The following is a 26,796-nucleotide window of genomic DNA, read 5'->3' as shown; positions in this document are numbered from 1 at the left end:
AGAGGTGTTCAAAAATCATGAAATGGTTTTGAATAGATGGGGAGAAACTAGCAGGAGGGTCAGTAACCAGAGGACACAGATTTAAGGTAATTGACAAAAGAACATGTAGGAATTGCACCCCCCCGAGAGTTGGGGCAGGGAGAGAGAGCAGGAAAAGAGAGCAAAGAAAAGAGAGAAAAAGAGAGGGAAAAATGAAAGCAACAATAGTCCTTGGTTTAGGAACGGTCACTGCACTTGGTTTACAGTCAGAGAAATTATTTAAAACTAAATCAAACCATCACATCTCACACAGAGTAACCTGATTTTCACAATGCAGCAAGTTTTAATTTAAAAAAAAATCAATACAGCAAATTTTCAGTGAACAGTTTGTACTGAAATCAGAGACAGAATATAAGCAGAGTGTGTGAACATCTTGTTCTGATGATTAAAGTTCATCTTCCTGCGATTTTATTCCAAACCCTGCGACATTCAGTGGGTGCTGCTGCCCTCTGCTGGGTTCACCGCTATTTACACAAAGTCAGGGACCGGGGTCCAGCGCCCGGGGTGGGGGGCCGGGGCCCGGGGTGGGGGCCGGGGCCCGGGGTGGGGCGGCGGCGCCCGGGGTGGCGGGGGGGCTGGAGCGGGCCGGGGTCCGGAGTGAACTACAGCAGGGGACAGTCAGTGGTGGACGGCAGCACAGAAAGTGTCAGTGATTTAAGCAGTTTTCCAAAAATACACATTGCGGACTAAATAAAAAAGAACGTTGATTGTTTGCTTCACTAAAGCTCGGAGGTTGTTCGATTATTTGCCTTCAAATAGTAGAATTTAAAACAGGAATGATTCCACTTGTCATTTTAAATCAAAAACACATTAATGCAGCTATCAGAGAACATTAGAATCAATCAGCTATTTTCTTTAGGGGGAGGGAATTAAAGGATTTGCTGCCGAACTGATTGCAAGATCTGTGTTGGGCGAAGGGAGGGGGGAAGACGTCTAACTACAGGGGGGGTGGGGGGGGGGGGGCAGCAGGGAGCTGGAGGGTTGCATTGTTGGGAGTTACCACTGGGGTCGAACCCTTTCTCAGGCCCCCCCCCACCACCACTACGGGTTGACGTGGAAGAGTCGGAGGGGCTCGGAGTTCACCCCTCCCTCGTTGAAGCAGGTGCTGAAGAAAGGGACGAGCCTCTCGCTGAAAACCTGGCGGAAGGTGAGCAGGTGGGACATATCCTCGGCATCGTAGAAGGAGAGCCGTCCGTCCGCAAAATCCAGGTACACCCCGATCCTTTGGGGCTTCTTCTGGACGGGTAGGCGCTTCCACGGCAGCGTGCCAGCCCAGTACTGGTCGCCGTCCCTCAGGCGGAGGGTCCAGTAGCCGTTGGGAGGATTCACCTTGACCAGAACCTTGCGGTTGACGGATTCCTTGGCGACCCCCACGTCCCACTTGGTCTTCCTGCCCACTCCCACCTCCCAGTAGTGCCTCCCACTGGAGAAGCCCTGGGCGGCCAGGACATTGACGCACTTGTCGAACCGTTCGGGGTTGTTGGGCACAGGTCGCTGCTCGTTGACCTCCGTCACGCAGGTCAGGTCCTCGGATAGGGTCAGGTTGGGGTGAGCCGTGTTCGGGTCGAAGGTCAATTGGACTGGAGCTGGATTTTGAAATGGGAAAGAAAAGCAAAAAAAAAAAAAATTGGCCCTTTTCGGAGCGACAGAGACACGAGGATTCGTTCAATTGTCTTTGTTCAGTCCAGACACACACAATATTACACGGGAACACAACGCACCCCTGTTTAACTGGAACAACTTTTATTTATACAGCGCCTTTAACGGAGTGAAACGTCCCAAGGCGCTTCACAGGAGCGATTATCAAACAAAAATTTGACACCGAGCCACATAAGGAGATATTAGGACAGGTGACCAAAAGCTTGGTCAAAGAGGTAGGTTTTCAGGAGCGTCTTAAAGGAGGAGAGAGAGGCGGAGAGGTTTAGGGAGGGAATTCCAGAGCTTAGGGCCCAGGCAGCTGAAGGCACGGCCGCCAATGGTGGAGCGATGAAAATCGGGGATCCGCAAGAGGCCAGAATTGGAGGAGTGCAGAGATCTCGGAGGGTTGTAGGGCTGGAGGAGGTTACAGAGATAGGGAGGGGGCGAGGGCCATGGAGGGATTAGAAACAAGGATGAGAATTTTAAAATCGAGGCGTTCCCGGACCGGGAGCCAACGTGGGTCAGTGAGCACAGGGGGGTGATGGGTGAACGGGACTTGGTGCGAGTTAGGATACGGGGCAGCAGAGTTTTGGATGAGCTCAAATTTACAGAGGGTGGAAGATGGGAGGCCGGGCAGGAGAGCATTGGAATAGTGGAGTCTGGAGGTAACAAAGGCACGGATGAGGGTTTCAGCAGCAGATGAGCTGAGGCCAGGGCAGAGACGGGCGATGTTACGGAGGTGGAAGTAGGCGGTCTTGGTGATGGAGCGGATATTTGGTCGGAAGCTCATCTCAGGGTCAAATAGGAAGCTGAGGTTGCGAATGGTGACGGGAAGGGGGTGGGGAGGGAGAATAAAGGAGGTGACAGTCCGCCAAATATAAACAGTTTCGCATCAAACGATCCTCTCCGAACATCAGCAGAAACAAATCGAGGGGCGATTCATGAATTGAAGGTACACCACAGCGCAAGCTTTGTCCGTCTGGTGCCATGGCACCCATCCCATAATAAAAGTGGAGCAGGACCCCAGCAGTGCTGCCCTTTGACCTGCCCAGAGTGCTACACGGACAACACGAGGCGCGGGACTCGAGACTCTCCCCGTCGTGTGTAATTTGGCCCATCTTGTGGCCTATCACGGATGGATTGTGTATGGGCTGGATGCTTCAGACACTGGCCTTTCGTCTCTGGGACCCGGCCATTAGATTGGTTGTTGAGTGTTGTATTCACCCAGTGTGAAGGTCCTCAAATTCAGCACAGACTGACAGGGGTCAACGTCGCCTCGGTAAAGAGCTTTTGTGAAATTGGCCCAGGACTGAGACAGGCAAAACCTATCAACAATGGTTTACAGGCCCAACATCAAACTGCCAAACAGGGCCAGACTAGAGACAATCTCATTCACCAGATGGCTGATCGGAGAAATGAGGCAGGTTTGTTTAACAGTGTCGAGGGAGCTTTACTCTGTATCTAACCCGTGTACCTGCCCTGGGAGTGTTTGACGGGACAGTGTAGAGGGAGCTTTACTCTGTATCTAACCCGTGTACCTGCCCTGGGAGTGTTTGATGGGACAGTGTAGAGCGAGCTTTACTCTGTATCTAACCCTGTACCTGCCCTGGGAGTGTTTGATGGGACAGTGTAGAGGGAGCTTTACTCTGTATCTAACCCTGTACCTGCCCTGGGAGTGTTTGATGGGACAGTGTAGAGGGAGCTTTACTCTGTATCTAACCCTGTACCTGACCCTGGGAGTGTTTGATGGGACAGTGTAGAGGGAGCTTTACTCTGTATCTAACCCTGTACCTGCCCTGGGAGTGTTTGATGGGACAGTGTAGAGGGAGCTTTACTCTGTATCTAACCCTGTACCTGCCCTGGGAGTGTTTGATGGGACAGTGTAGAGGGAGCTTTACTCTGTATCTAACCCTGTACCTGACCCTGGGAGTGTTTGATGGGACAGTGTAGAGGGAGCTTTACTCTGTATCTAACCCGTGCTGTACCTGCCCTGGGAGTGTTTGATGGGATAGTGTAGAGGGAGCTTTACTCTGTATCTAACCCTGTACCTGCCCTGGGAGTGTTTGATGGGATAGTGTAGAGGGAGCTTTACTCTGTATCTAACCCTGTACCTGCCCTGGGAGTGTTTGATGGGACAGTGTAGAGGGAGCTTCACTCTGTATCTAACCCGTGCTGTACCTGCCCTGGGAGTGTTTGATGGGATAGTGTAGAGGGAGCTTTACTCTGTATCTAACCCTGTACCTGCCCTGGGAGTGTTTGATGGGATAGTGTAGAGGGAGCTTTACTCTGTATCTAACCCTGTACCTGCCCTGGGAGTGTTTGATGGGACAGTGTAGAGGGAGCTTTACTCTGTATCTAACCCTGTACCTGCCCTGGGAGTGTTTGATGGGACAGTGTAGAGGGAGCTTTACTCTGTATCTAACCCTGTACCTGCCCTGGGGGTGTTTGATGGGACAGTGTAGAGGGAGCTTTACTCTGTATCTAACCCGTGCTGTACCTGCCCTGGGAGTGTTTGATGGGACAGTGTAGAGGGAGCTTTACTCTGTATCTAACCCGTGCTGTCAGGGATCCTGACTGGTAACACAAAGTCGGAAGATCGGGGATCGAAATGGATAAAATTGCATTCACCGGCGTGAAGATCCCTCGACCCAAACCACCAGTGAGCAAATAAAATCACAGCAGTAATCCTGATTTGTTTCAATAGACCCCTGGTTCGGACACAGGCCCACAGTTACCTGGCTCCAGAGATTTATACATCATCTTCCAGGTGACGTACTGCAGAGGTCCTGTGTAGCGGGCACTGCGGAGATGGGCACTCACATCTGGCTCATTGTCAACCTGCACACTGGGCACAGAGAAAGGAGGAGAGCATCAGCAGGACAGTAAACTACTACTGGAGGGGGACAGGGGGAGAGTGGGGGAAAAACTAGGCACAAAGTGCGAGCGAGCAAAGAAAGGGAATATGAGCGCACGCGCGGGAGAAAGAGAACAGGGGAGAAAGAGTCAAACCCCATTCACACCACACAGTGAAACCGGAGTGCGGAACAATCAACAACAACAACTTGCATTTATATAGAGCCTTTTATGTAGTGAAACGTCCCAAGGCGCTTCAGAGCAGAGATTGACACTGAGTCACGTAAGGAGATATTAGGACAGGTGACCAAAAGCTTGGTCAAAGTGGTAGGTTTTAAGGAGCGTCTTAAAAGGAGGAGAGAGAGGCAGAGAGGTTTAGGGAGGGAATTCCAGAGCTCATGGACTAGGCAGCTGAAGGCACGGCCACCAATGGTACATAGGAACGTAGGAACAGGAGTAGGCCATTCAGCCCCTCGTGCCTGCTCCGCCATTTGATAAGATCATGGCTGATCTGTGATCTAACTCCATATACCTGCCTTTGGCCCATATCCCTTAATACCTTTGGTTGCCAAAAAGCTATCTATCTCAGATTTAAATTTAGCAATTGAGCGAGTGTCAATTGCCGTTTGCGGAAGAGAGTTCCAAACTTCTACCACCCTTTGTGTGTAGAAATGTTTTCTAATCTCACTCCTGAAAGGTCTGGCTCTAATTTTTAGACTGTGCCCCCTACTCCTAGAATCCCCAACCAGCGGAAATAGTTTCTCTCTATCCACCCTATCCGTTCCCCTTAATATCTTATAAACTTCGATCAGATCACCCCTTAATCTTCGAAACTCCGAAGAATACAACCCCAATTTGTGTAATCTCTCCTCGTAACTTAACCCTTGAACTCCGGGTATCATTCTAGTAAACCTATGCTGTACTCCCTCCAAGGCCAATATGTCCTTCCAAAGGTGCGGTGCCCAGAACTGCTCACAGTACTCCAGGTGCGGTCTAACCAGGGTTTTGTATAGCTGCAGCATAACTTCTGCCCCCTTGTACTCTAGTCCTCTAGATATAAAGGCCAGCATTCCATTAGCCTTCTTGATTATTTTCTGCACCTGTTCATGACACTTCAATGATCTATGTACCTGAACCCCTATGTCCCTTTGGACATCCACTGTTTTTAACTTTTTACCATTTAGAAAGTACCCTGTTCTATCCTTTTTTGATCCAAAGTGGATGACCTCACATTTGTCTCCATTGAATTCCATCTGCCACAGTTTTGCCTATTCACCTAATCTATCAATATCGCTTTGTAATTTTATGTTTTCATCCACACTGCTTACAATGCCACCAATCTTTGTGTCATCGGCAAACTTAGATATGAGACTTTCTATGCCCTCATCTAAGTCGTTAATAAATATTGTGAATAATTGAGGCCCCAAGACAGATCCCTGCGGGACTCCACTAGTCACATCCTGCCAATGTGAATACTTACCCATTGTCCCTACTCTCTGTCGCCTTTCGCTCAGCCAATTTCCTAACCAAGTCCGTACTTTTCCCTCGATTCCATGGGCTTCCATCTTAGCTAACAGTCTCTTATGTGGGACCTTATCAAATGCCTTCTGGAAGTCCATATAAATAACATCCATTGACATTCCCCTGTCCACTACTTTAGTCACCTCTTCAAAAAATTCAATCAGGTTTGTCAGGCACGACCTACCTTTCACAAATCCATGCTGGCTCTCTCTGATTAACTGAAAATTCTCGAGGTGTTCAGTCACCCTATCCTTAATTATAGACTCCAGCAATTTCCCCACAACATATGTTAGGCTAACTGGTCTATAATTCCCCGGTTTCCCTCTCTCTCCTTTCTTAAAAGCGGAGTGACATGTGCAATTTTCCAATCTAGAGGGACAGTTCCTGAATCTAGAGAACTTTGAAAGATTATACTTAGGGCATCTGCAATCTGCTCACCTACTTCCTTTAAAACCCTGGGATGGAAACCATCTGGTCCTGGGGATTTGTCACTCTTTAGTGCTATTATTTTCTTCATTACTGTTGCTTTACTTATGTTAATTTTATCGAGTCCCTGTCCCCGATTCAATATTAGTTTTCTTGGGATTTCCGGCATGCTATCCTCTTTTTCTACTGTAAATACTGACGCAAAGTAATTATTCAACATGTCCGCCATTTCCCCATTGTCAATGACAATATCCCCACTTTCAGTTTTTAAGGGGCCAACACTGCTCCTGACCACTCTCTTTTTCCTAATATAACTATAAAAGTTCTTCGTATTGGTTTTGATATTCCTTGCAAGTTTCTTTTCATACTCTCTTTTTGTAGCTCTTACTATCTGTTTTGTGACCTTTTGTTGATCTTTGTATCTTTCCCATTCGCCAGGATCTGTGCCATTTTTTGCCTTTTTGTATGCCCTTTCCTTATGTCTTATACTGTCCCGTACCTCTTCAGTTGTCCAGGGCTGTTTTTTTTTGGCAAGTAGAGTTCTTGCTCCTCAGGGGTATAAACCGGTTCTGTATCTCGTTAAATGTTTCTTTAAAACATTTCCCACTGATCATCAGTCGTTTTACCCATTAACAGATTTGCCCAGTGGAGCGATTAAAATCAGAGATGTGCAAGAGGCCAGAATTGGAGGAGCGCAGAGATCTCGGAGGGTTGTCGGGCTGGAGGAGGTTACAGAGATAGGGAGGGGGGGGCGAGGGCCGAGGGCCATGGAGGGATTTGAACACAAGGATGAGAATTTTAAAATTGAGGTGTTCCCGGACCGGGAGCCGATGTAGGTCAGCGAGCGCAGGGGGTGATGGGTTAACGGGACTTGGTGCGAGTTAGGATACGGGGCAGCTGAGTAACCAGTAGTGACCGTGGCACAGTCACGGTCGCTAAAGGAGAGAACCGAGGAATTTGTACATTTGGTTATATAAGTGAAGTGACAGATTAGATCACGTACCTGCGTGTTAAACCCCGAGTCTGAAACAGAAACAGAATAAGGCAGAGTTAGGTGTTGTATCGAGGGCCCGTGTATTCAGTCCTCTGATTCCTTCGCTATTTACTGATCACCTCAGTCCAGTCACTTCCTCAAGTCTCGATTCTCAGCGCTCCACACTGTTTGGGGGGGATCGGGCGGGGAATGGGACTGAACCATAGAAATCTCACTCGTCCCATCTGTGGTGATCGTATCTCAGAATTTACAGCAGAGAAACAGGCCATTCGGCCCAACTGGTGTTTATGCTCCACACGAGCCTCCTCCCTCCCTACTTCATCTCACCCTATCAGCATATCCTTCTACTCCTGTCTCCCTCTTGTTTATCGAGCTTCCCCTTAAATGCATCAATGTTATTTGCAACTACTCCTTGTGGAAGCGAGTTCCACATTCTAATCACTCTTTGCTAGGGCAATCCCAAACTATTCCCACTGCCCCGCACTCTCCCCAATAGCCCTGTATCAATCCCCAAACTAATCCCACTGCCCCACTCTCTCCCCATAGCCCTGTATCAATCCCAAACTAATCCCACTGCCTCACTCTCTCCCCATAGCCCTGTATCAATCCCAAACTAATCCCACTGCCCCACTCTCTCCCCATAGCCCTGTATCAATCCCCAAACTAATCCCACTGCCCCACTCTCTCCCCATAGCCCTGTATCAATCCCAAACTAATCCCACTGCCCCGCACTCTCCCCATAGCCTTGCATCAATCCCAAACTAATCCCACTGCCCTGCTCTCTCCCCATAGCCCTGTATCAATCCCAAACTAATCCCACTGCCCTGCTTCTCTAATTCTACAATCACAGAAAATAATTGCATCCTGTTCCCGAACATCGTTTTGTGTCGGCTGTGACTCAGTCGCACTCTCTCACCTCTGAATCAGAAGGTCGTGGGTTCGAGTCCCACTCCAGAGACTTGAGCACATAATGCAGGCCGACACTCCCAGTGCAGTACTGAGGGGGTGCTGCACTGTCGGAGGTGCCGTCTTTCAGATGAAACATTAAACCGAGGTCCCGTCTGCTCTCTCAGGTGGATGTAAAAGATCCCATGGCCACTATTTTGAAGAAGAGCAGGGGGAGTTCTCCCTGGTGTCCTGGGCCAATATTTAACCCTCAACCAACGTCACTAAAACTGATTATCTGATCATTATCACATTGCTGTTTGTGGGATCTTGCTGTGCGCAAATTGGCTGCCGCGTTTCCTACATTACAACAGTGACCACACGTCACTGTCTGTAAAGCGCTTTGGGACATCCCGAGTTCGATATAAATCCAACTTCTTTCTTTTCTCAAAAGGTCACCGATGAATTATTCTGAAGTACAACTGTTATGTAAGTAGAATAAATAAAGGAAGTGAGAGTGCCCAGTCAGAGCGCCGTCTATGCCCTCAGCAGCTGGATGCAAAACCTCAAACATCTGGCGTGTACACAGAATTTTTTTTTTTATTTGTTCATGGGATGTGGGCGTCGCTGGCGAAGCCGGCATTTATTGCCCATCCCTAATAATAATTAAGAATAAGAAAATATGAAGCTGAGCCCAAACATAACAGAGATCAGAGCCCAGGTTTTCAAAGAATCGTAGAAAGGTTACAGCATGGAAGGAGGCCATTCGGCCCATCGAGTCCGTGCCGGCGGTATGCAAGAGCAATCCAGCTAGTCCCACTCCCCCGCTCTATCCCCGCAGCCCTGCAAATTTTTTCCTTTCAAGAACTATCCAGTTCCCTTTTGAAGGCCATGATTGAATCTGCCTCCACCACCCCCTCGGGCAGTGCATTCCAGATCCTAACCACTCGCTGTGTAAAAAAGTTTATCCTCATTTGCCAATCACCTTAAATCTAAGTCCTCTGGTTCTTGACCCTTCCGCCAATGGGAACAGTTTCTCTCTACTCTGTCCAGACCCTTCATGATTTTGAATACCTCGATCAAATCTCCTCACAACCGTCTCTGTTCCAAGGAAAACAACCAGCTTCTCCAGTCTATCCACGTAGCTGAAGTCCCTCATCCCTGGAATCATTCCAGTAAATCTCTTCTGCACCCTCTCTAAGGCCTTCACATCTTTTCTAAAGTGCGGTGCCCAGAACTGGACACAATACTCCAGTTGTGGCAGAACCAGTGATTTATAAAGGTTCATTATAACATGTTTTGACAGACTTTTTAAAAAAAATTACAACCAGAGGTTTGAAGTTCTACTACAGCATTAAACTGGAGCACAATGTGGGACTGTACCCCAGTGAGAGTCAGTGCCTGTGGAACTGTACCCCAGTGAGAGTCAGTGCCTGTGGAACTGTACCCCAGTGAGAGTCAGTGCCTGTGGAACTGTACCCCAGTGAGAGTCAGTGTCTGTGGGACTGTACCCCAGTGAGGGTCAGTGCCTGTGGAACTGTACCCCAGTGAGAGTCAGTGTCTGTGGAACTGTACCCCAGTGAGAGTCAGTGTCTGTGGAACTGTACCCCGGCGAGAGTCAGTGTCTGTGGAACTGTACCCCGGCGAGAGTCAGTGTCTGTGGAACTGTACCCCGGCGAGAGTCAGTGTCTGTGGAACTGTCCCCCGGCGAGAGTCAGTGCCTGTGGAACTGTACCCCGGCGAGAGTCAGTGCCTGTGGAACTGTACCCCGGTGAGAGTCAGTGTCTGTGGAACTGTACCCCGGTGAGAGTCAGTGTCTGTGGAACTGTACCCCAGTGAGAGTCAGTGTCTGTGGAACTGTACCCCAGTGAGAGTCAGTGTCTGTGGAACTGTACCCCAGTGAGAGTCAGTGTCTGTGGAACTGTACCCCAGTGAGAGTCAGTGTCTGTGGAACTGTACCCCAGTGAGAGTCAGTGTCTGTGGAACTGTACCCCAGTGAGAGTCAGTGTCTGTGGAACTGTACCCCAGTGAGAGTCAGTGTCTGTGGAACTGTCCCCCGGCGAGAGTCAGTGTCTGTGGAACTGTCCCCCGGTGAGAGTCAGTGTCTGTGGAACTGTATCCCAGTGAGGGTCAGTGTCTGTGGAACTGTATCCCAGTGAGGGTCAGTGTCTGTGGAACTATCCCCCAGTGAGAGTCAGTGCCTGTGGAACTGTATCCCAGTGAGAGTCAGTGTCTGTGGAACTGTACCCCAGTGAGAGTCAGTGTCTGTGGAACTGTACCCCAGTGAGAGTCAGTGTCTGTGGAACTGTATCCCAGTGAGAGTCAGTGTCTGTGGAACTGTATCCCAGTGAGAGTCAGTGTCTGTGGAACTGTACCCCAGTGAGAGTCAGTGCCTGTGGAACTGTATCCCAGTGAGAGTCAGTGTCTGTGGAACTGTATCCCAGTGAGAGTCAGTGTCTGTGGAACTGTACCCCAGTGAGAGTCAGTGTCTGTGGAACTGTACCCCGGCGAGAGTCAGTGCCTGTGGAACTGTACCCCGGCGAGAGTCAGTGCCTGTGGAACTGTACCCCGGCGAGAGTCAGTGCCTGTGGAACTGTACCCCGGTGAGAGTCAGTGTCTGTGGAACTGTACCCCGGTGAGAGTCAGTGTCTGTGGAACTGTACCCCGGTGAGAGTCAGTGTCTGTGGAACTGTACCCCAGTGAGAGTCAGTGTCTGTGGAACTGTACCCCAGTGAGAGTCAGTGTCTGTGGAACTGTACCCCAGTGAGAGTCAGTGTCTGTGGAACTGTACCCCAGTGAGAGTCAGTGTCTGTGGAACTGTACCCCAGTGAGAGTCAGTGTCTGTGGAACTGTACCCCAGTGAGAGTCAGTGTCTGTGGAACTGTACCCCAGTGAGAGTCAGTGTCTGTGGAACTGTACCCCAGTGAGAGTCAGTGTCTGTGGAACTGTACCCCAGTGAGAGTCAGTGTCTGTGGAACTGTACCCCAGTGAGAGTCAGTGTCTGTGGAACTGTACCCCAGTGAGAGTCAGTGTCTGTGGAACTGTACCCCAGTGAGAGTCAGTGTCTGTGGAACTGTACCCCAGTGAGAGTCAGTGTCTGTGGAACTGTACCCCAGTGAGAGTCAGTGTCTGTGGAACTGTACCCCAGTGAGAGTCAGTGTCTGTGGAACTGTACCCCAGTGAGAGTCAGTGTCTGTGGAACTGTACCCCAGTGAGAGTCAGTGTCTGTGGAACTGTACCCCAGTGAGAGTCAGTGTCTGTGGAACTGTACCCCAGTGAGAGTCAATGTCTGTGGAACTGTACCCCAGTGAGAGTCAGTGTCTGTGGAACTGTACCCCAGTGAGAGTCAGTGTCTGTGGAACTGTCCCCCGGCGAGAGTCAGTGTCTGTGGAACTGTACCCCAGTGAGAACCGATACCTACCACCGTCCTCCTCCCCGACACATGGCCTTTGCCCCCTCCTTCCCCGACCCTATCAGCAAACCCTCCCTTGAAAGTCGATCATCTTCGATCAATATCAGAACGATTCGGTTCTGCTGATGAATGTTTCTGGCTTTAGGCCGAGGGTCCCTGTCGCTTTATCCGGCCTCCAGAGACACTCCACCCACTGGAGGGCAGTGTGCTCGGTAATCACCAGATCCCACCTCCCCCCGCACCCGCCAGCCCCCCACCCCGGCAAGGCCACTCCAGTCACACCCCCAGGGGGCTGAACGTGCCTCGGGAATCACCCTGCCCGTTTACCTCGATCAGCACCGTACTCTTGAGCTGCTCCAGGCGCCCCTGGGTGCTGCTGACAAGCTGCTCCAGTTCCTCGAGCCCCGCTCTCAGCTGCTGCACGTGCTCCTGCAGCTTGTCCAGGGCCGAGGCCTCGTCCTGCTGGAGCTGAGCAATCAGACGGCTCTCCTCCTTCCACAGGATCTGGTGCATTTTCTCAAAGTCGCCTCTCACCCTCCGCTGGAGATCGCCCGCTTCTCTCTGCAAAAAGAACCAGCCATTCTCAGAAAACAATCCCAACATCGATTCATAGTATGGTACAGCAACAGGAGGAGGCCATTCGGCCCATCGTGCCTGTGCCGGCTCTTTGAAAGAGCTATCCAATTAGTCCCACTCCCCCTGCCCTTTCCCCATAGCCCTGCAAATTTTTCCTTTTCAAGTATTTATCCAATTCCCTTTTGAAAGTTATTATTGAATCTGCTTCCACCGCCCTTTCAGGCAGCGCATTCCAGATCAGAACAACTCGCTGTGTAAAAAACATTCTCCTCATCTCAACCCTGCTTCTTTTGCCAATTATCTTAAATCTGTGTCCTCTGGTCACGGATCCTTCTGCCACTGGAAACAGTTACTCTTTTTTTATATTCGGTCATGGGATGTGGGCATCGCTGGCGAGGCCGGCATTTATTGCCCATCCCTAATTGCCCTTGAGAAGGTGGTGGTGAGCCGCCTTCTTGAACCGCTGCAGTCCGTGTGGTGAAGGTTCTCCCACAGTGCTGTTCGGAAGGGATGATGTGGAGATGCCGGTGATGGACTGGGGTTGACAATTGTAAACAATTTTACAACACCAAGTTATAGTCCAGCAATTTTATTTTAAATTCACAAGCTTTCGGAGGCTTCCTCCTTTTCACATCGTTCACCTGACGAAGGAGGAAGCCTCCGAAAGCTTGTGAATTTAAAATAAAATTGCTGGACTGTAACTTGGTGTTGTAAAATTGTTTACAGTTAGGAAGGGAGTTCCAGGATTTTGACCCAGCGACGATGAAGGAACGGCGATATATTTCCAAGTCGGGATGGTGTGTGACTTGGAGGGGAACGTGCAGGTGGTGTTGTTCCCATGTACCTGCTGCTCTTGTCCTTCTAGGTGGTAGAGGTCGCGGGTTTGGGAGGTGCTGTTGAAGAAGCCTTGGTGAGTTGCTGCAGTGCATCCTGTGGATGGTACACACTGCAGCCACGGTGCGCCGGTGGTGAAGGGAGTGAATGTTTAGGGTGGTGGATGGGGTGACAATCAAGCGGGCTGCTTTGTCCTGGATGGTGTTGAGCTTCTCGAGTGTTGTTGGAGCTGCACTCATCCAGGCAAGTGGAGAGTATTCCATCACACTCCTGACTTGTGCCTTGTCGTATGAGGAGAGATTGGGTCGACTCGGCCTGTATTCACTCGAGTTTAGAAGAATGAGAGGGGATCTCATTGAAATGTATAAAATTCTGACAGGGCTAGACAGACTGGATGCAGGGAGGATGTTTCCCCTGGCTGGGGGGTCCAGAACGAGGGGTCACAGTCTCAGGATACGGGGTAGGACATTTAGGACTGAGATGAGGAGAAAGTTCTTCCCTCAGAGGGTGGTGAACCTGTGGAATTGTCTACCACAGAAGGCTGTGGAGGCCAAGTCACTGAATATATTTAAGAAGGAGCTGGATAGATTTCTAGACACAAAAGGCATCAAGGGGTATGGGGAGAGAGCGGGAATATGGTATTCAGATAGAGGATCAGCCATGATCATATTGAATGGCGGAGCAGGTTCGAAGGGCTGAATGGCCTACTCCTGCTCCTATTTTCTATGTTTCTATGTAGATGGTGGAAAGGCTTTGGGTAGTCAGGAGGTGAGTCACTGACCTGCTCTTGTAGCCACAGTATTTATATGGCTGGTCCAGTTAAGTTTCTGGTCAATGGTGACCCCCAGGATGTTGATGGTGGGGGATTCGGCGATGGTAATGCCGTTGAATGTCAAGGGGAGGTGGTTAGACTCTCTTGTTGGAGATGGTCATTACCTGGCACGAATGTTACTTGCCACTTATCAGCCCAAGCCTGGATGTTGTCCAGGTCTTGCTGCATGCGGGCTCGGGCTGCTTCATTATCTGAGGGGTTGCAAATGGAACTGAACACTGTGCAATCATCAACAAACATCCCCATTTCTGACCTTATGATGGAGGGAAGGTCATTGATGAAGCAGCTGAAGATGGTTGGGCCTAGGACACTGCCCTGAGGAACTCCTGCAGCAACGTCCTGGGGCTGAGATGATTGGCCTCCAACAACCACTACCATCTTCCTTTGTGCTCGGTATGACTCCAGCCACTGGAGAGTTTTCCCCCGATTCCCATTGATTTCAATTTTGCTCGGGCTCCTTGGTGCCACACTCGGTCAAATGCTGCCTTGATGTCAAGGGCAGTCACTCTCACCTCTGGAATTCAGCTCTTTTGTCCATGTTTGGACCAAGGCTGTAATGAGGTCTGGAGCCGAGTGGTCCTGGCGGAACCCAAACTGAGCATCGGTGAGCAGGTTATTGGTGAGTAAGTGCCGCTTGATAGCACTGTCGACGACACCTTGCATCATTTTGCTGCAATGGCCATTCTAAACAATGATTGTGGGCAGGCTATTTGACTGCATTAACCGTCACACTCGAGCCTCATCCTATCTCCGTCCAAATACACTGTCCACTGTTGGAAATCAGTCAGGATAACGAGACCATTCGGCCCATCATGCCTGTACCGGCTCTTTGAAAGAGCTATCCAATGAGTCCCACTCCCCTGCTCTTTCCCCATAGCCCTGTAAACTTTTCCCCTTCAAATATTTATCCAATTCCCTTTGGAAAATTACTATTGAAAGCCACGAATGATTTCTTTTTCATTTTCCCCCTAACCCGTATACCAATCAGCTCACGGCACGGACTAGGAGTCAAAGGTCGATCCTAATGGAAAGTTACCTTAATTCCCACAATCTTTTCTTCGTCCCGTTTCATCATGTTCACAAACTTATCCAGTTGGTCCCGGTGAGATCGCAGGACATCGCCCAGCTGTTTCTGAAATATACCGATGAGGGAGAGGCTCAGTATAGAACATTCCGGTCGAACCAAAACAGGCAAAGAGATCAATAGGTTTCTCGAACAATTTTTGTGCTCAAAAGTCGGATGTTCCAAGCGCTGAGATCAGAAGACTTGAATTTGGACACTGATTCTAGTCGGGGACGACACAGGTTAGATACAGAGTAAAGCTCCCTCTACACTGTCCCATCAAACACTCCCAGGGCAGGTACAGGGTTAGATACAGAGTAAAGCTCCCTCTACACCGTCCCATCAAACACTCCCAGGGCAGGTACAGGGTTAGATACAGAGTAAAGCTCCTTCTACACTGTCCCATCAAACACTCCCAGGGCAGGTACAGGGTTAGATACAGAGTAAAGCTCCCTCTACACTGTCCCATCAAACACTCCCAGGGCAGGTACAGGGTGAGATACAGAGTAAAGCTCCCTCTACACCGTCCCATCAAACACTCCCAGGGCAGGTACAGGGTTAGATACAGAGTAAAGCTCCCTCTACACCGTCCCATCAAACACTCCCAGGGCAGGTACAGGGTTAGATACAGAGTAAAGCTCCTTCTACACTGTCCCATCAAACACTCCCAGGGCAGGTACAGGGTTAGATACAGAGTAAAGCTCCCTCTACACTGTCCCGTCAAACACTCCCAGGACAGGTACAGCACGGGGTTAGATACAGAGTAAAGCTCCCTCTACACCGTCCCATCAAACACTCCCAGGACAGGTACAGCACGGGTTAGATACAGAGTAAAGCTCCCTCTACACTGTCCCATCAAACACTCTCAGGGCAGGTACAGGGTTAGATACAGAGTAAAGCTCCCTCTACACTGTCCCATCAAACACTCCCAGGGCAGGTACAGCACTGGTTAGATACAGAGTGAAGCTCCCTCTACACTGTCCCATCAAACACTCCCAGGGCAGGTACAGCACGGGTTAGATACAGAGTAAAGCTCCCTCTACACTGTCCCATCAAACACTCCCAGGACAGGTACAGCACGGGGTTAGATACAGAGTAAAGCTCCCTCTACACTGTCCCAAAAATGTTCCTTATTCCCAACTTCAGTAGCGAGTCCCCATTTGCACCCGTGTGACATTTCTCCCAAATATGCTGGGGTTCCTCTGAATGAGATGGGGCGTGGGCCCTGAAACTGGAGATGAGGCTGCGACCGGCCAAACTCATTTCACGCTGGGCTCTTTGAGACTGATGGAATAAAATTCTACTCTATGTGTTTGTATCCAGCTCACACGCAGTGAAAGGTTGCTGCTCAGTGCGAGCCCCACAGGGCGAGTTTTACACGAGATATATGGACAACCATAGACCAAAAAGCACAGGATGCATTGTCTCGGAGACAGTATAACACAATAGTTTAATTCCACAGCGTCAGCTCCTGAACCCCGTGATGTGACCAGAGACTGCAAGTTACACGATTGGGTGATGCTAGTTCTACATCATCGGATTGCGTCAATTGGAACCCGCCCGTGACCCTTCAACCCACTCACCCAGAATCGTTTGGTTAACGCCTCCTGTTATGATGGGATGGTGTGACCCACTCCAGATCAATTCAGTTTCTCCTGCTCCAGTTCTGGGGGGGGTGGGGGTGGGGATCAGGACTCTTGCTCGGGTTCAGTGACACGGGTTCTGGTACCTCGACCGAGTGACCGGATGGTTGGGAGTGTCAAACAGGCTATTGGACCACTGAAGCCGGCGCTGCGGAGTGGCCGAGGACTGACGCTCGCACCTGCACTTTGCAGCCGGCGGGGTGGGGGGGTGGGGGTCACAGGACAGTCACGCCAGGCTGATTCTGCCCCCACCCTAACCACCCCGCACTCCGACCTCCCCTGCCCGTTCCCTACCCCAGAGGTGCTGAGCTCAATTATTACCCTAACCCTCAGATTGGCTGACTCAGCACAGGACGTGGATGGGACGTGTAAGGCAGTTGGTCAGTGTGGATCAGTATCACACTGGGATGGACAGTGAGGAGCGAAAACAGGCTCTCCTGAACTGGATACTCGGAGCTAATCAGCTGTCCTGGCTCTCTGTGTGAAAGAAAGACTTGCATTTATATCGCGCCTTTCACACCCTCAGGACGTCTCAAAGCGCTTCACAGCCAATGAAGTACTTTTTGAAATGCAGTCACTGTTGTAATCTGGGAAACGCAGCAGCCAATTTGCGCACAGCAAGATCCCACAAACAGCAATGTGATAAAGACCAGATCATCTGTTTTTTACTGATGTTGGTTGAGGGATAAATATTGGCCCCAGGACACCGGGGAGAACTCCCCCCGGCTCTTCTTCGAAATAGTGGCCGTGGGATCTTTCACATCCACCCGAGAGGGCAGACAGGGCCTCAGATTAACGTCTCATCCTCAGTAAATCTCTCAGATGAGAGTGCTACCCACTGAGACACGGCTGAAACGCAGCAACTCAGTGCAGTCAAGCCTTGTTTGGAGTCTCCTAAACAGTTCCCTCACAAGGAGGTAATGCAAGGCTCCGTCTGCAGCTGTTACAAAGCTTGTTTCTGGGCAGAAAGATGCCAAGTTGCATCGCTGGCCTGTGCAGAGCTGCAGCAACCAGGCTGGGATTGCAGACAGAGTATTGGGTTGAGGGTCCCTGGGTTGGGAAGGTGGGTGGAGGCAGTGGGTGAAGACAGCAGTGAATCAGCCAGGGTCCCTGCTCCTGTCATCCTTACTGGAACGTGCATGTGACTGTGGACTTTGGACTAGGGCAGGATTGAGGTGAACTGTGACGCCCTCCACAGCTGAGCAGCCAGCCAGCACTCACTGCCCAGGCTTGCACATGGCAGGGAGACCTGCCCCATTGGCATTTACATCAAAGCTACGGCACAGAAACAGGCCATTCGGCCCATCAAACCCTTTCATAATCTTAAAGGCAAGGTCACCCCTCAGTCTTCTCTTTTCTAGAGAAAAGAGCTCCAGCCTGCTCAATTGTTCCTGATAAGTATATTTACACACACATTTGGAAGCTGTTTCCACCATTAATTTCTAGTTACAACTGACATCCTAGAATCATAGAAATTAACCGAGGCCACTGCCACCAGTTCTTTGGCTCGGTGTCAATTCTTGTTTGATAATCGCTCCTGTGAAGCGCCTTGGGACATTTCTACTAAGTTAAAGGCGCTATATAAATGCAAGTTGCTGTGAGTCTGCACCTTCCCGGATATCTGGGCAGAGTCTGCATGGACCAACCAGAGTGAAACTCCGAGGAGGATCCTTGGTCCAATCCATCTTCAGCTGCTTCACCAATGACCTTCCCTCCGTCACAAGGTCAGGAGCGGGGCTGACGATTCCACAGTGTTCAGCTCCATTCACAATTCTTCCAATAATGCTGCAGCCCTTGACTGCCTACAGCAGCATCTGGCCAATATTCAGGCTTTGGGCTGACAAGTGGCAGGAAGCATCCACACCAGAGAAATGGCAGGTTAACGGAGACCTCCGACAAGAGAGAGCCCAGCCATCTCCCTGATCCTCAACAGCATCAACATCTCAGGGGTCACCAACAAACAAAAACGGAGCTGGACCAGCCAGGGCTGCAAGAGCAGGACAGAGGCTGGGTTCCCTGTGGCTCACTCCCTGACCCCCCTCAAAGCCCCTCCACCGCCTACAAACCTCAAGCGAGGAGTGTGATGGAAAACTCACCACGACACAAGAATCTTGACACTGCCCGGGACCAAGCACTTCATTTCAAATCGGTGCCCCTGCCACTGAACTCAACACCCACTCCCTTCACCACCGGCGCACAGTGGCTGCAGTGTGTACCATCCACAGGATGCACTGCAGCAACTCGCCAAGGCTTCTTCAACAGCACCTCCCAAACCCGCCACCTCTACCACCTAGAAGGACAAAGGCAGCAGGCACATGGGAGCAACACCACCTGCACGTTCCCCTCCAAGTCACACACCATCCCGACTTGGAAATATATCGGCCGTTCCTTCATCGTCGCTGGGTCAAAGTCCTGGAACTCCCTTCCTAACAGCACTGTGGGAGAACCTTCACCACACGGACTGCAGCGGTTCAATAAGGCGGCTCACCACCACCTTCTCAAGGGGCAATTAGGGATGGGCGATAAATGCCCAAATCATTGCCAACAACGCCCACATCATTGCCCACCATTGGCCTTAACAGCTGGACAGGACAACCTCCGCCCACCAGCACCCAGAACAGATGTTCCGCTTGTTGGCAGCTGCCCATGGAGGTCGGTGAGAACCTTCTCTTCAGGCAGGTCCTGGGGCCTGGGTTCCACGTCTGGCACTTTCCGTCAGCCTGTCCCATGAGCAGATTGCAACACTGGAGAGCGCAAGAGAGAGGAGAAGCGAAAATCATCTGGAGAACCTCATCTCGGAACAAACAGACCCCACAGAGTAAAACCACCCTGGAGCTGAGCTGAGCTGAGCTGAGAATCCAGCTCAGGGACGACTGGTGAGAGAAGATGAGGGGGGCGCTGGGACGATGCTTCGACACGTTGATTGCGACTAGTGATCTACACAGGTGATAACGCCAATCTGGGCTGAAGGCCGCCCAATCTCAGTGTTTTCACCAGGCTCACTGGATTATTTTTAAAAATTCATTCTCAGGATGTGGGCGTCGCTGGCAAGGCCGGCATTTATTGCCCATCCCTAGTTGCCCTGAGAAGGTGGTGCTGGGCCGTCTTCTTGAACCACTGGTAACGGTTTGATACAAACTGAGTTTCTTGCTGAGCAGTTAAGAGTCAACCACGTTGGTGTGGGACTGGAGTCACATATAGGCCCAGACCGGGTAAGGACGGCAGGTTTCCTTCCCTAAAGGACATCAGTGAACCAGTTGGGTTTTAAGACAATCCGACAGTTCCACGGTCACTTTTACTGAGACCAGATTTTTATTCCCAGATTGTTCATTTTGTTTTAAAAACTGAATCCAAATTTTCAAACTGCCAACGGCGGGATTTGAACTCGAGTTCTCCGAATTATTAGCTCTCCTCAAACTCTCAGATCGTAAATTCCTGATGCCAGGAATCTTGTCCCAACGATACGGAGCAGCCACGATCTGTCTGAATGGCAGAACAGGCTCGAGGGGCTGAACGGCCTCCTCCTGTTCTTATGTCTCCCCTCTCTCCCAGAGGCAAGGAGTTAATATGTACCAATTGTGGAAATATTTGCTTATTGCACAATCCAAGGGGGACTGTCCACGTGAGCAGCTGTACGGAGACAAACTCAATAACAAAAAAGGGAACTATGCAGCCAGCTCCAGGTAATACTGAAAGTAACAGCGGCCGGGACGAGGGGAGGGATCTGCTGCACTGTAGCACTTCCTTACAACAAAACACATCAGCAGCTGTTAGTCGCTGGATTAAGAGGCTGCTGAGTGACACAAGACACAAACAAGTGCCCACTACAGGAAGAGGAGGCCCCTTCTCTGCACCGTGTGCAAAACATTCACTGAGCACCAGCGTCAGACATCAGGACCGCAGGCAGTCAGGGATTGGGAGAAATCAACTTCCTTGCGCCTCAAAATCTCAGCTTCCACCGTTTAACTTCACGCCCAACTTCTCTCTCTCTCTCTCTCTCTCTCTCGTCGCTCTTGGGGTAACTTCACTGGCACCAGTTCCTATACAACTTCACCCAAGTGGCCATTTCCCCCCCGACACGCAAGACTAGACAAGCGAGTGTGAACAGGCACTCGGGTAACTGAGGGAAGTGGCAGTAATCATGGCCAAGACCAATCCTCTCCACACGCGATGTCCATGTATGTGCACACACACACACGCACACGCACCGACACACACACCCCCAGCCCCCCAACTCCTGTCCCAACTGAGGTCAGCTGACTGGGGCCTACCCAGGGGTGGACGCAGCTCAGGCCCACAGCCAATGAGCCACTTGTGCCTCATCCTTAAACAAAACCAAAGTTTAATCTTAATTGTTTTTTTTAAAAAACACAATACAAGAGGGAATTTTCCTTCAAAACAATCCCATAAATCAGGTTTCACACCGAGTACGAGCACGAGGATGAGGTAATGGTGGGGCAAAGAATTGAACTGACTCCGGCCTACTCATCAAGGCTGCAGATTGATTTGAAAAACAGTCTTCCAGTTTTATTATTGGCCAATTTATTAAAAAAAAGAACGAGTACAACCCTTAAACACAAGGTCATAGGTCAGATTGTAAATAATTTGTGCCAAAAAATAATCAGTTTTGGAGTTGAGTTTCTACAAGAGAATTGACAGAAAGATTTGGATTCATAAAATCACACTTATGCCACCTCACAGCCCACTACAAACAGTCGGAGTCTCCGCCTCATAATTCAAAGTCACTTACCACAATTAAAAGAATTATCCAATCATTTGAGTTAAGCAACATAAATAACATAGCAAAACAGGATTTTAGTGAATCATAGTGTGATAAAGCACAGGAGGAGGCCATTCGGCCCATCGTGCCTGTGCCGGCTCTTTGAAAGAGCTGTCCAATTAGTCCCACTCCCCCTGCCCTTTCCCCGTAGCCCTGCAAATTTTTCCCCTTCAAGTATTTATCCAATTCCCTTTTGAAAGTTATTATTGAATCTGCTTCCACCGCCCTTTCAGGCAGCGCGTTCCAGATCAGAACAACTCGCTGCGTAAAAAAAGGTTCTCATCTCCCCTCTGGTTCTTTCATCCAATTACCTTAAATCTGTGTCCTCTGGTCACCGACCCTCCTGCCACTGGAAACAGTTTCTCCTCATTTACTCTATCAAAACCCCTCATGATTTTGAATCATCAGATAATTCAACATTGCTTGATTCTGATTAAGAATAGACTAATTATTTTGAAATTCAGTCACAAAGGCAAATGCAGCAACCTGAAAGAGTGGATTTTGTGCTCAAGTCTCTGGAGTGGAACCTGAACCAAGGACCTCCTGACTCAGAAGTGAGAGGGGGGGCTTCCCACTGAGTCACAGCTGAGGTTACATTAGGATTAATTTAAATTAAATTAGGAGTTCATTAAAATTCTGGGGTGGGTGAAATGCACATGGGGGGGGTGGGAAACTATAAGGAAAGGAGTTGGGAGACTCTCCGTCTGCACAGTTCACTGGAACAGACCTTTGAGCTGTGGCTCGGGGCATTAATTGAGGGCTCCGCACCTCACTCACCTCCCTCCCCCCTCACCCTCCTGTCCCTCACCCACCCCCTCCCTCCTGTCCCTCACCCTCCTCCTCCCTCCTGTCCCTCACCCACCTCCTCCCTCCTCACCCTCCTCCTCACCCTCACCCACCTCCTCACCCTCCTGTCCCTCACCCACCCCCTCCCTCCTGTCCCTCACCCACCCCCTCCCTCCTGTCCCTCACCCACCCCCTCCCTCCTGTCCCTCACCCACCCCCTCCCTCCTGTCCCTCACCCACCCCCACCTCCCCCCTCCTCACCCACCCCCTCCCTCCTCCCCCTCCTGTCCCTCACCCTCCTCCTCCCTCCTGTCCCTCACCCTCCTCCCCCCTCCTCACCCTCACCCACCTCCTCCCTCCTGTCCCTCACCCACCCCCACCTCCTCCCTCCTGTCCCTGTCCCTCACCCACCCCCACCTCCTCCCTCCTGTCCCTCACCCACCCCCACCTCCTCCCTCCTGTCCCTCACCCACCCCCACCTCCTCCCTCCTCACCCTCACTCACCTGCAGCTTGAGGCGGAAATCCTGGGTACTCGCCCCTCTCACCCTCTCCACCACCCCGGCCACCAGGTAATTGGTGCGGAAATTCTTGGAGCCGAACTGGCGGCGACACTGGGGGCAGGAGACGGGGGTCCGCGGGCCGCGCCACAATCTCAGGATACACTTCTTACAGAAATGGTGCATACAGTCCAACATCACCGGCTCCTCAAACATCTCACAACAGATACAGCAGGTCAACTCATCCCTCAGACCACCCTCCACAACCCCCTCCATCCTCAAACACTCACTTCCCTCCACCTTCAAAAAAAACTTCCCTCCAACTTCACAAACTTTCAAAAACTTTTTTTTTCACTCCGTTTATCGCTCAACGACTTTCGATTTCTCCCAAAACTCCACCCGCCACTTCCCCTCTCACCATCACTTCCTCTCTCTCTTCTCACTCTTCAACCAATCAATTCTCACCGCCCCCCGCCCCCTGAACATGTCGCCGCCTCTCCAAAAACCAGCCGGCGGGTCTGGCGAGGATTCCCGATGGGAGAGTGGGGGGTCTCCCGGCCCAGAGACCGGAGCTCAAACCCAGGGGAAGATCAACATGTGAGGGGAAGGAGATCTCAGGGCAGGAGTTTATCATCATTCGATGTGAAAAACCCCCTCTGGAAATACTGAACCCCCCCAGCCCGAGACCCCCTGTAAATACTCACACACTCCCGGGGACCCCCTGTAAATACTGACACACTCCCGGGGACCCCCTGTAAATACTGACACACTCCCCGAGACCCCCTGTAAATACTGACACACTCCCGGGGACCCCCTGTAAAAACTGACGCACTCTCCGAGACCCCCTGAAAATACTGACACACTCGCAGAGACCCCCTGTAATTAGTGACACACTCCCGGGGACCCCCTGTAAATACTGACACACTCCCCGAGAACCCCTGTAATTACTGACACACTCCCCAAGACCCCCTGTAATTACTGGCACACTCCCGGGGATCCCGTGTAAATACTGACACACTCCTGGGGACCCCATGTACATACTGACACACTCCCCGAGACCCCCTGTAAATACTGACCCACTCCCAGGGACCCCCTGTAATTACTGACACACTCCCAGGGACCCCCTGTAAATACTGACGCACTCCCCGAGACCCCCTGTAAATACTGACACTCTCCGAGACCCCCTGAAAATACTGACACACTCTCAGAGACCCCCTGTAATTAGTGACACACACCCGGGGACCCCCTGTAAAAACTGACGCACTCTCCGAGACCTCCTGCAAATACTGACACACTCCCGGAGACCCCATGTAAACACTGACACACTCCCTGAGACCCCCTGAAAATACTGACACACTCGCAGAGACCCCCTGTAATTAGTGACACACTCCCGGGGACCCCCTGTAATTACTGACACACTCCCCAAGACCCCCTGCAATTACTGGCACACTCCCGGGGATCCCGTGTAAATACTGACACACTCCTGGGGACCCCATGTACATACTGACACACTCCCCGAGAACCCCTGTAAATACTGCCACACTCCCAGGGACCCCCTGTAATTACTGCCACACTCCCAGGGACCCCCTGTAAATACTGACGCACTCCCCAAGACCCCCTGTAATTACTGGCACACTCCCGGGGATCCCGTGTAAATACTGACACACTCCTGGGGACCCCATGTACATACTGACACACTCCCCGAGACCCCCTGTAAATACTGACCCACTCCCAGGGACCCCCTGTAATTACTGACACACTCCCAGGGACCCCCTGTAAATACTGACGCACTCCCCGAGACCCCCTGTAAATACTGACACTCTCCGAGACCCCCTGAAAATACTGACACACTCTCAGAGACCCCCTGTAATTAGTGACACACACCCGGGGACCCCCTGTAAAAACTGACGCACTCTCCGAGACCTCCTGCAAATACTGACACACTCCCGGAGACCCCATGTAAACACTGACACACTCCCTGAGACCCCCTGAAAATACTGACACACTCGCAGAGACCCCCTGTAATTAGTGACACACTCCCGGGGACCCCCTGTAATTACTGACACACTCCCCAAGACCCCCTGCAACTACTGGCACACTCCCGGGGATCCCGTGTAAATACTGACACACTCCTGGGGACCCCATGTACATACTGACACACTCCCCGAGAACCCCTGTAAATACTGCCACACTCCCAGGGACCCCCTGTAATTACTGCCACACTCCCAGGGACCCCCTGTAAATACTGACGCACTCCCCAAGACCCCCTGTAATTACTGACACACTCCCGGGGACACCTTGTAGATACTGGCACACTCCCGGGGACTCCCTGTAAATACTGACACTCTCCCCGAGACCCCCTGTGAATACTGACATACTCCCGGGGACCCCGTGTAAATATTGACACATTCCCGGGGACCCTGCATATGTACTGACACACTCGCAGATACCCCCTGTGAATACTGACACACTCCCGGGGACCCCCTGTAAATACTGACACACTCCCGGGGACCCCGATAAATACTGAAGCACTCCCAGGGACCCCCTGTAAATACTGACACAATCCCAGGGACCCCCTGTAAACACTGACACATTCTCCGAGACCCCCTGTAAATACTGACACATTCCCGGGTACCCCCTGTAAATACTGACCCATTCCCAGGGATCCCCTGTAAATACTGACACTCTCCCCGAGACCCCCTGTAAATACTGACACACTCCCGGGGACCCCCTGTAAATACTGACACACTCCCGGGGACCCCCTGTAAATACTGACACACTCCCAGGGAACCCCTGTAAATACTGACACACTCCCAGGGACCCCCTGTAAATACTGACACACTCCCGGGGACCCCCTGTAAATAATGACACACTCCCGGGACCCCCTGTAAATACTGACACACTCCCGGGGACCCCCTGTAAATACTGACACACTCCCAGGGACCCCCTGTAAATACTGACACACTCCCGGGGACCCCCTGTAAACACTGACACACTCCCAGGGACCCCCTGTAAATACTGACACACTCCCAGGGAACCCCTGTAAACACTGACACACTCCCAGGGACCCCCTGTAAATACTGACACACTCCCGGGGACCCCCTGTAAACACTGACACACTCCCGGGGACCCCCTGTAAATACTGACACACTCCCGGGGACCCCCTGTAAATACTGACACACTCCCAGGGACCCCCTGTAAATACTGACACACTCCCGGGGACCCCCTGTAAACACTGACACACTCCCAGGGACCCCCTGTAAATACTGACACACTCCCAGGGAACCCCTGTAAACACTGACACACTCCCAGGGACCCCCTGTAAATACTGACACACTCCCGGGGACCCCCTGTAAACACTGACACACTCCCGGGGACCCCCTGTAAATACAGACACACTCCCAGGGAACCCCTGTAAACACTGACAGACTCCCAGGGAACCCCTGTAAATACAGACACACTCCCAGGGAACCCCTGTAAACACTGACAGACTCCCTGAGACCCCCTGTAATTACTGACACACTCCCGGGGACCCCCTGTAAATACTGACACACTCCCGGGCACCCCCTGTAAATATTGACACACTCCTGGGAACCCCCTGTAAATACTGACACACTCCCGGGGACCCCCTGTAAATACTGACACACTCCCGGGCACCCCCTGTAAATATTGACACACTCCCGGGGACCCCCTGTAAATATTGACACACTCCCGGGGACCCCTTGTAATTACTGACACACTCCCAGGGAACCCCTGTAAATACTGACACATTCCCGGGGACCCCCTGTAATTACTGACACACTCCCAGGGACCCCCTGTAAACACTGACACATTCTCCGAGACCCCCTATAAATACTGACACACTCCCGGGGACCCCTGTAAATACTGACACACTCCCAGGGAACCCCTGTAAATACTGACACATTCCCGGGGACCCCCTGTAATTACTGACAGACTCCCTGAGACCCCCTGTAATTACTGACACACACCCAGGGACCCCTTGTAAATACTGACAC

General features: G+C 51.2%; 1 protein-coding gene across 1 annotated transcript; it reads right to left on the bottom strand.

The window, feature by feature from the left end:
* Nucleotides 1-302: 302 nt before the first annotated feature.
* Nucleotides 303-23,193, bottom strand: trim105 (tripartite motif containing 105). The gene is made up of 6 exons (XM_067995953.1): nt 22,787-23,193; nt 15,047-15,142; nt 12,096-12,329; nt 7,481-7,500; nt 4,413-4,522; nt 303-1,625 (listed from the first exon to the last, which is right to left on the bottom strand). Exons 1-6 carry the CDS (start codon nt 23,054-23,056, stop codon nt 1,081-1,083), a joined length of 1,275 nt encoding a protein of 424 aa, XP_067852054.1. The 5' UTR covers nt 23,057-23,193; the 3' UTR covers nt 303-1,080.
* Between the last annotated feature and the right edge of the window lie 3,603 nt (nt 23,194-26,796).

This window comes from Heptranchias perlo, chromosome 14 (assembly GCF_035084215.1).
Source record: "Heptranchias perlo isolate sHepPer1 chromosome 14, sHepPer1.hap1, whole genome shotgun sequence".
Lineage (NCBI taxonomy): Eukaryota > Metazoa > Chordata > Chondrichthyes > Hexanchiformes > Hexanchidae > Heptranchias > Heptranchias perlo.
The sequence above is the reverse complement of the archived record's forward strand: the minus strand, read 5'-3'. Positions and strand labels throughout refer to the sequence as shown.

Excerpts from the sequence above, each read along its gene's own strand:
- trim105 (XM_067995953.1), bottom strand. The coding sequence starts at position 23,056 with ATGGAGGGGGTTGTGGAGGGTGGTCTGAGGGATGAGTTGACCTGCTGT. Across the intron at positions 7,501-12,095 it reads AGAGTACGGTGCTGATCGAG|ACTCGGGGTTTAACACGCAG; the intron begins GTAAACGGGCAG and ends TTTCTGTTTCAG. Across the intron at positions 4,523-7,480 it reads ACTCGGGGTTTAACACGCAG|TGTGCAGGTTGACAATGAGC; the intron begins GTACGTGATCTA and ends CTCTGTGCCCAG.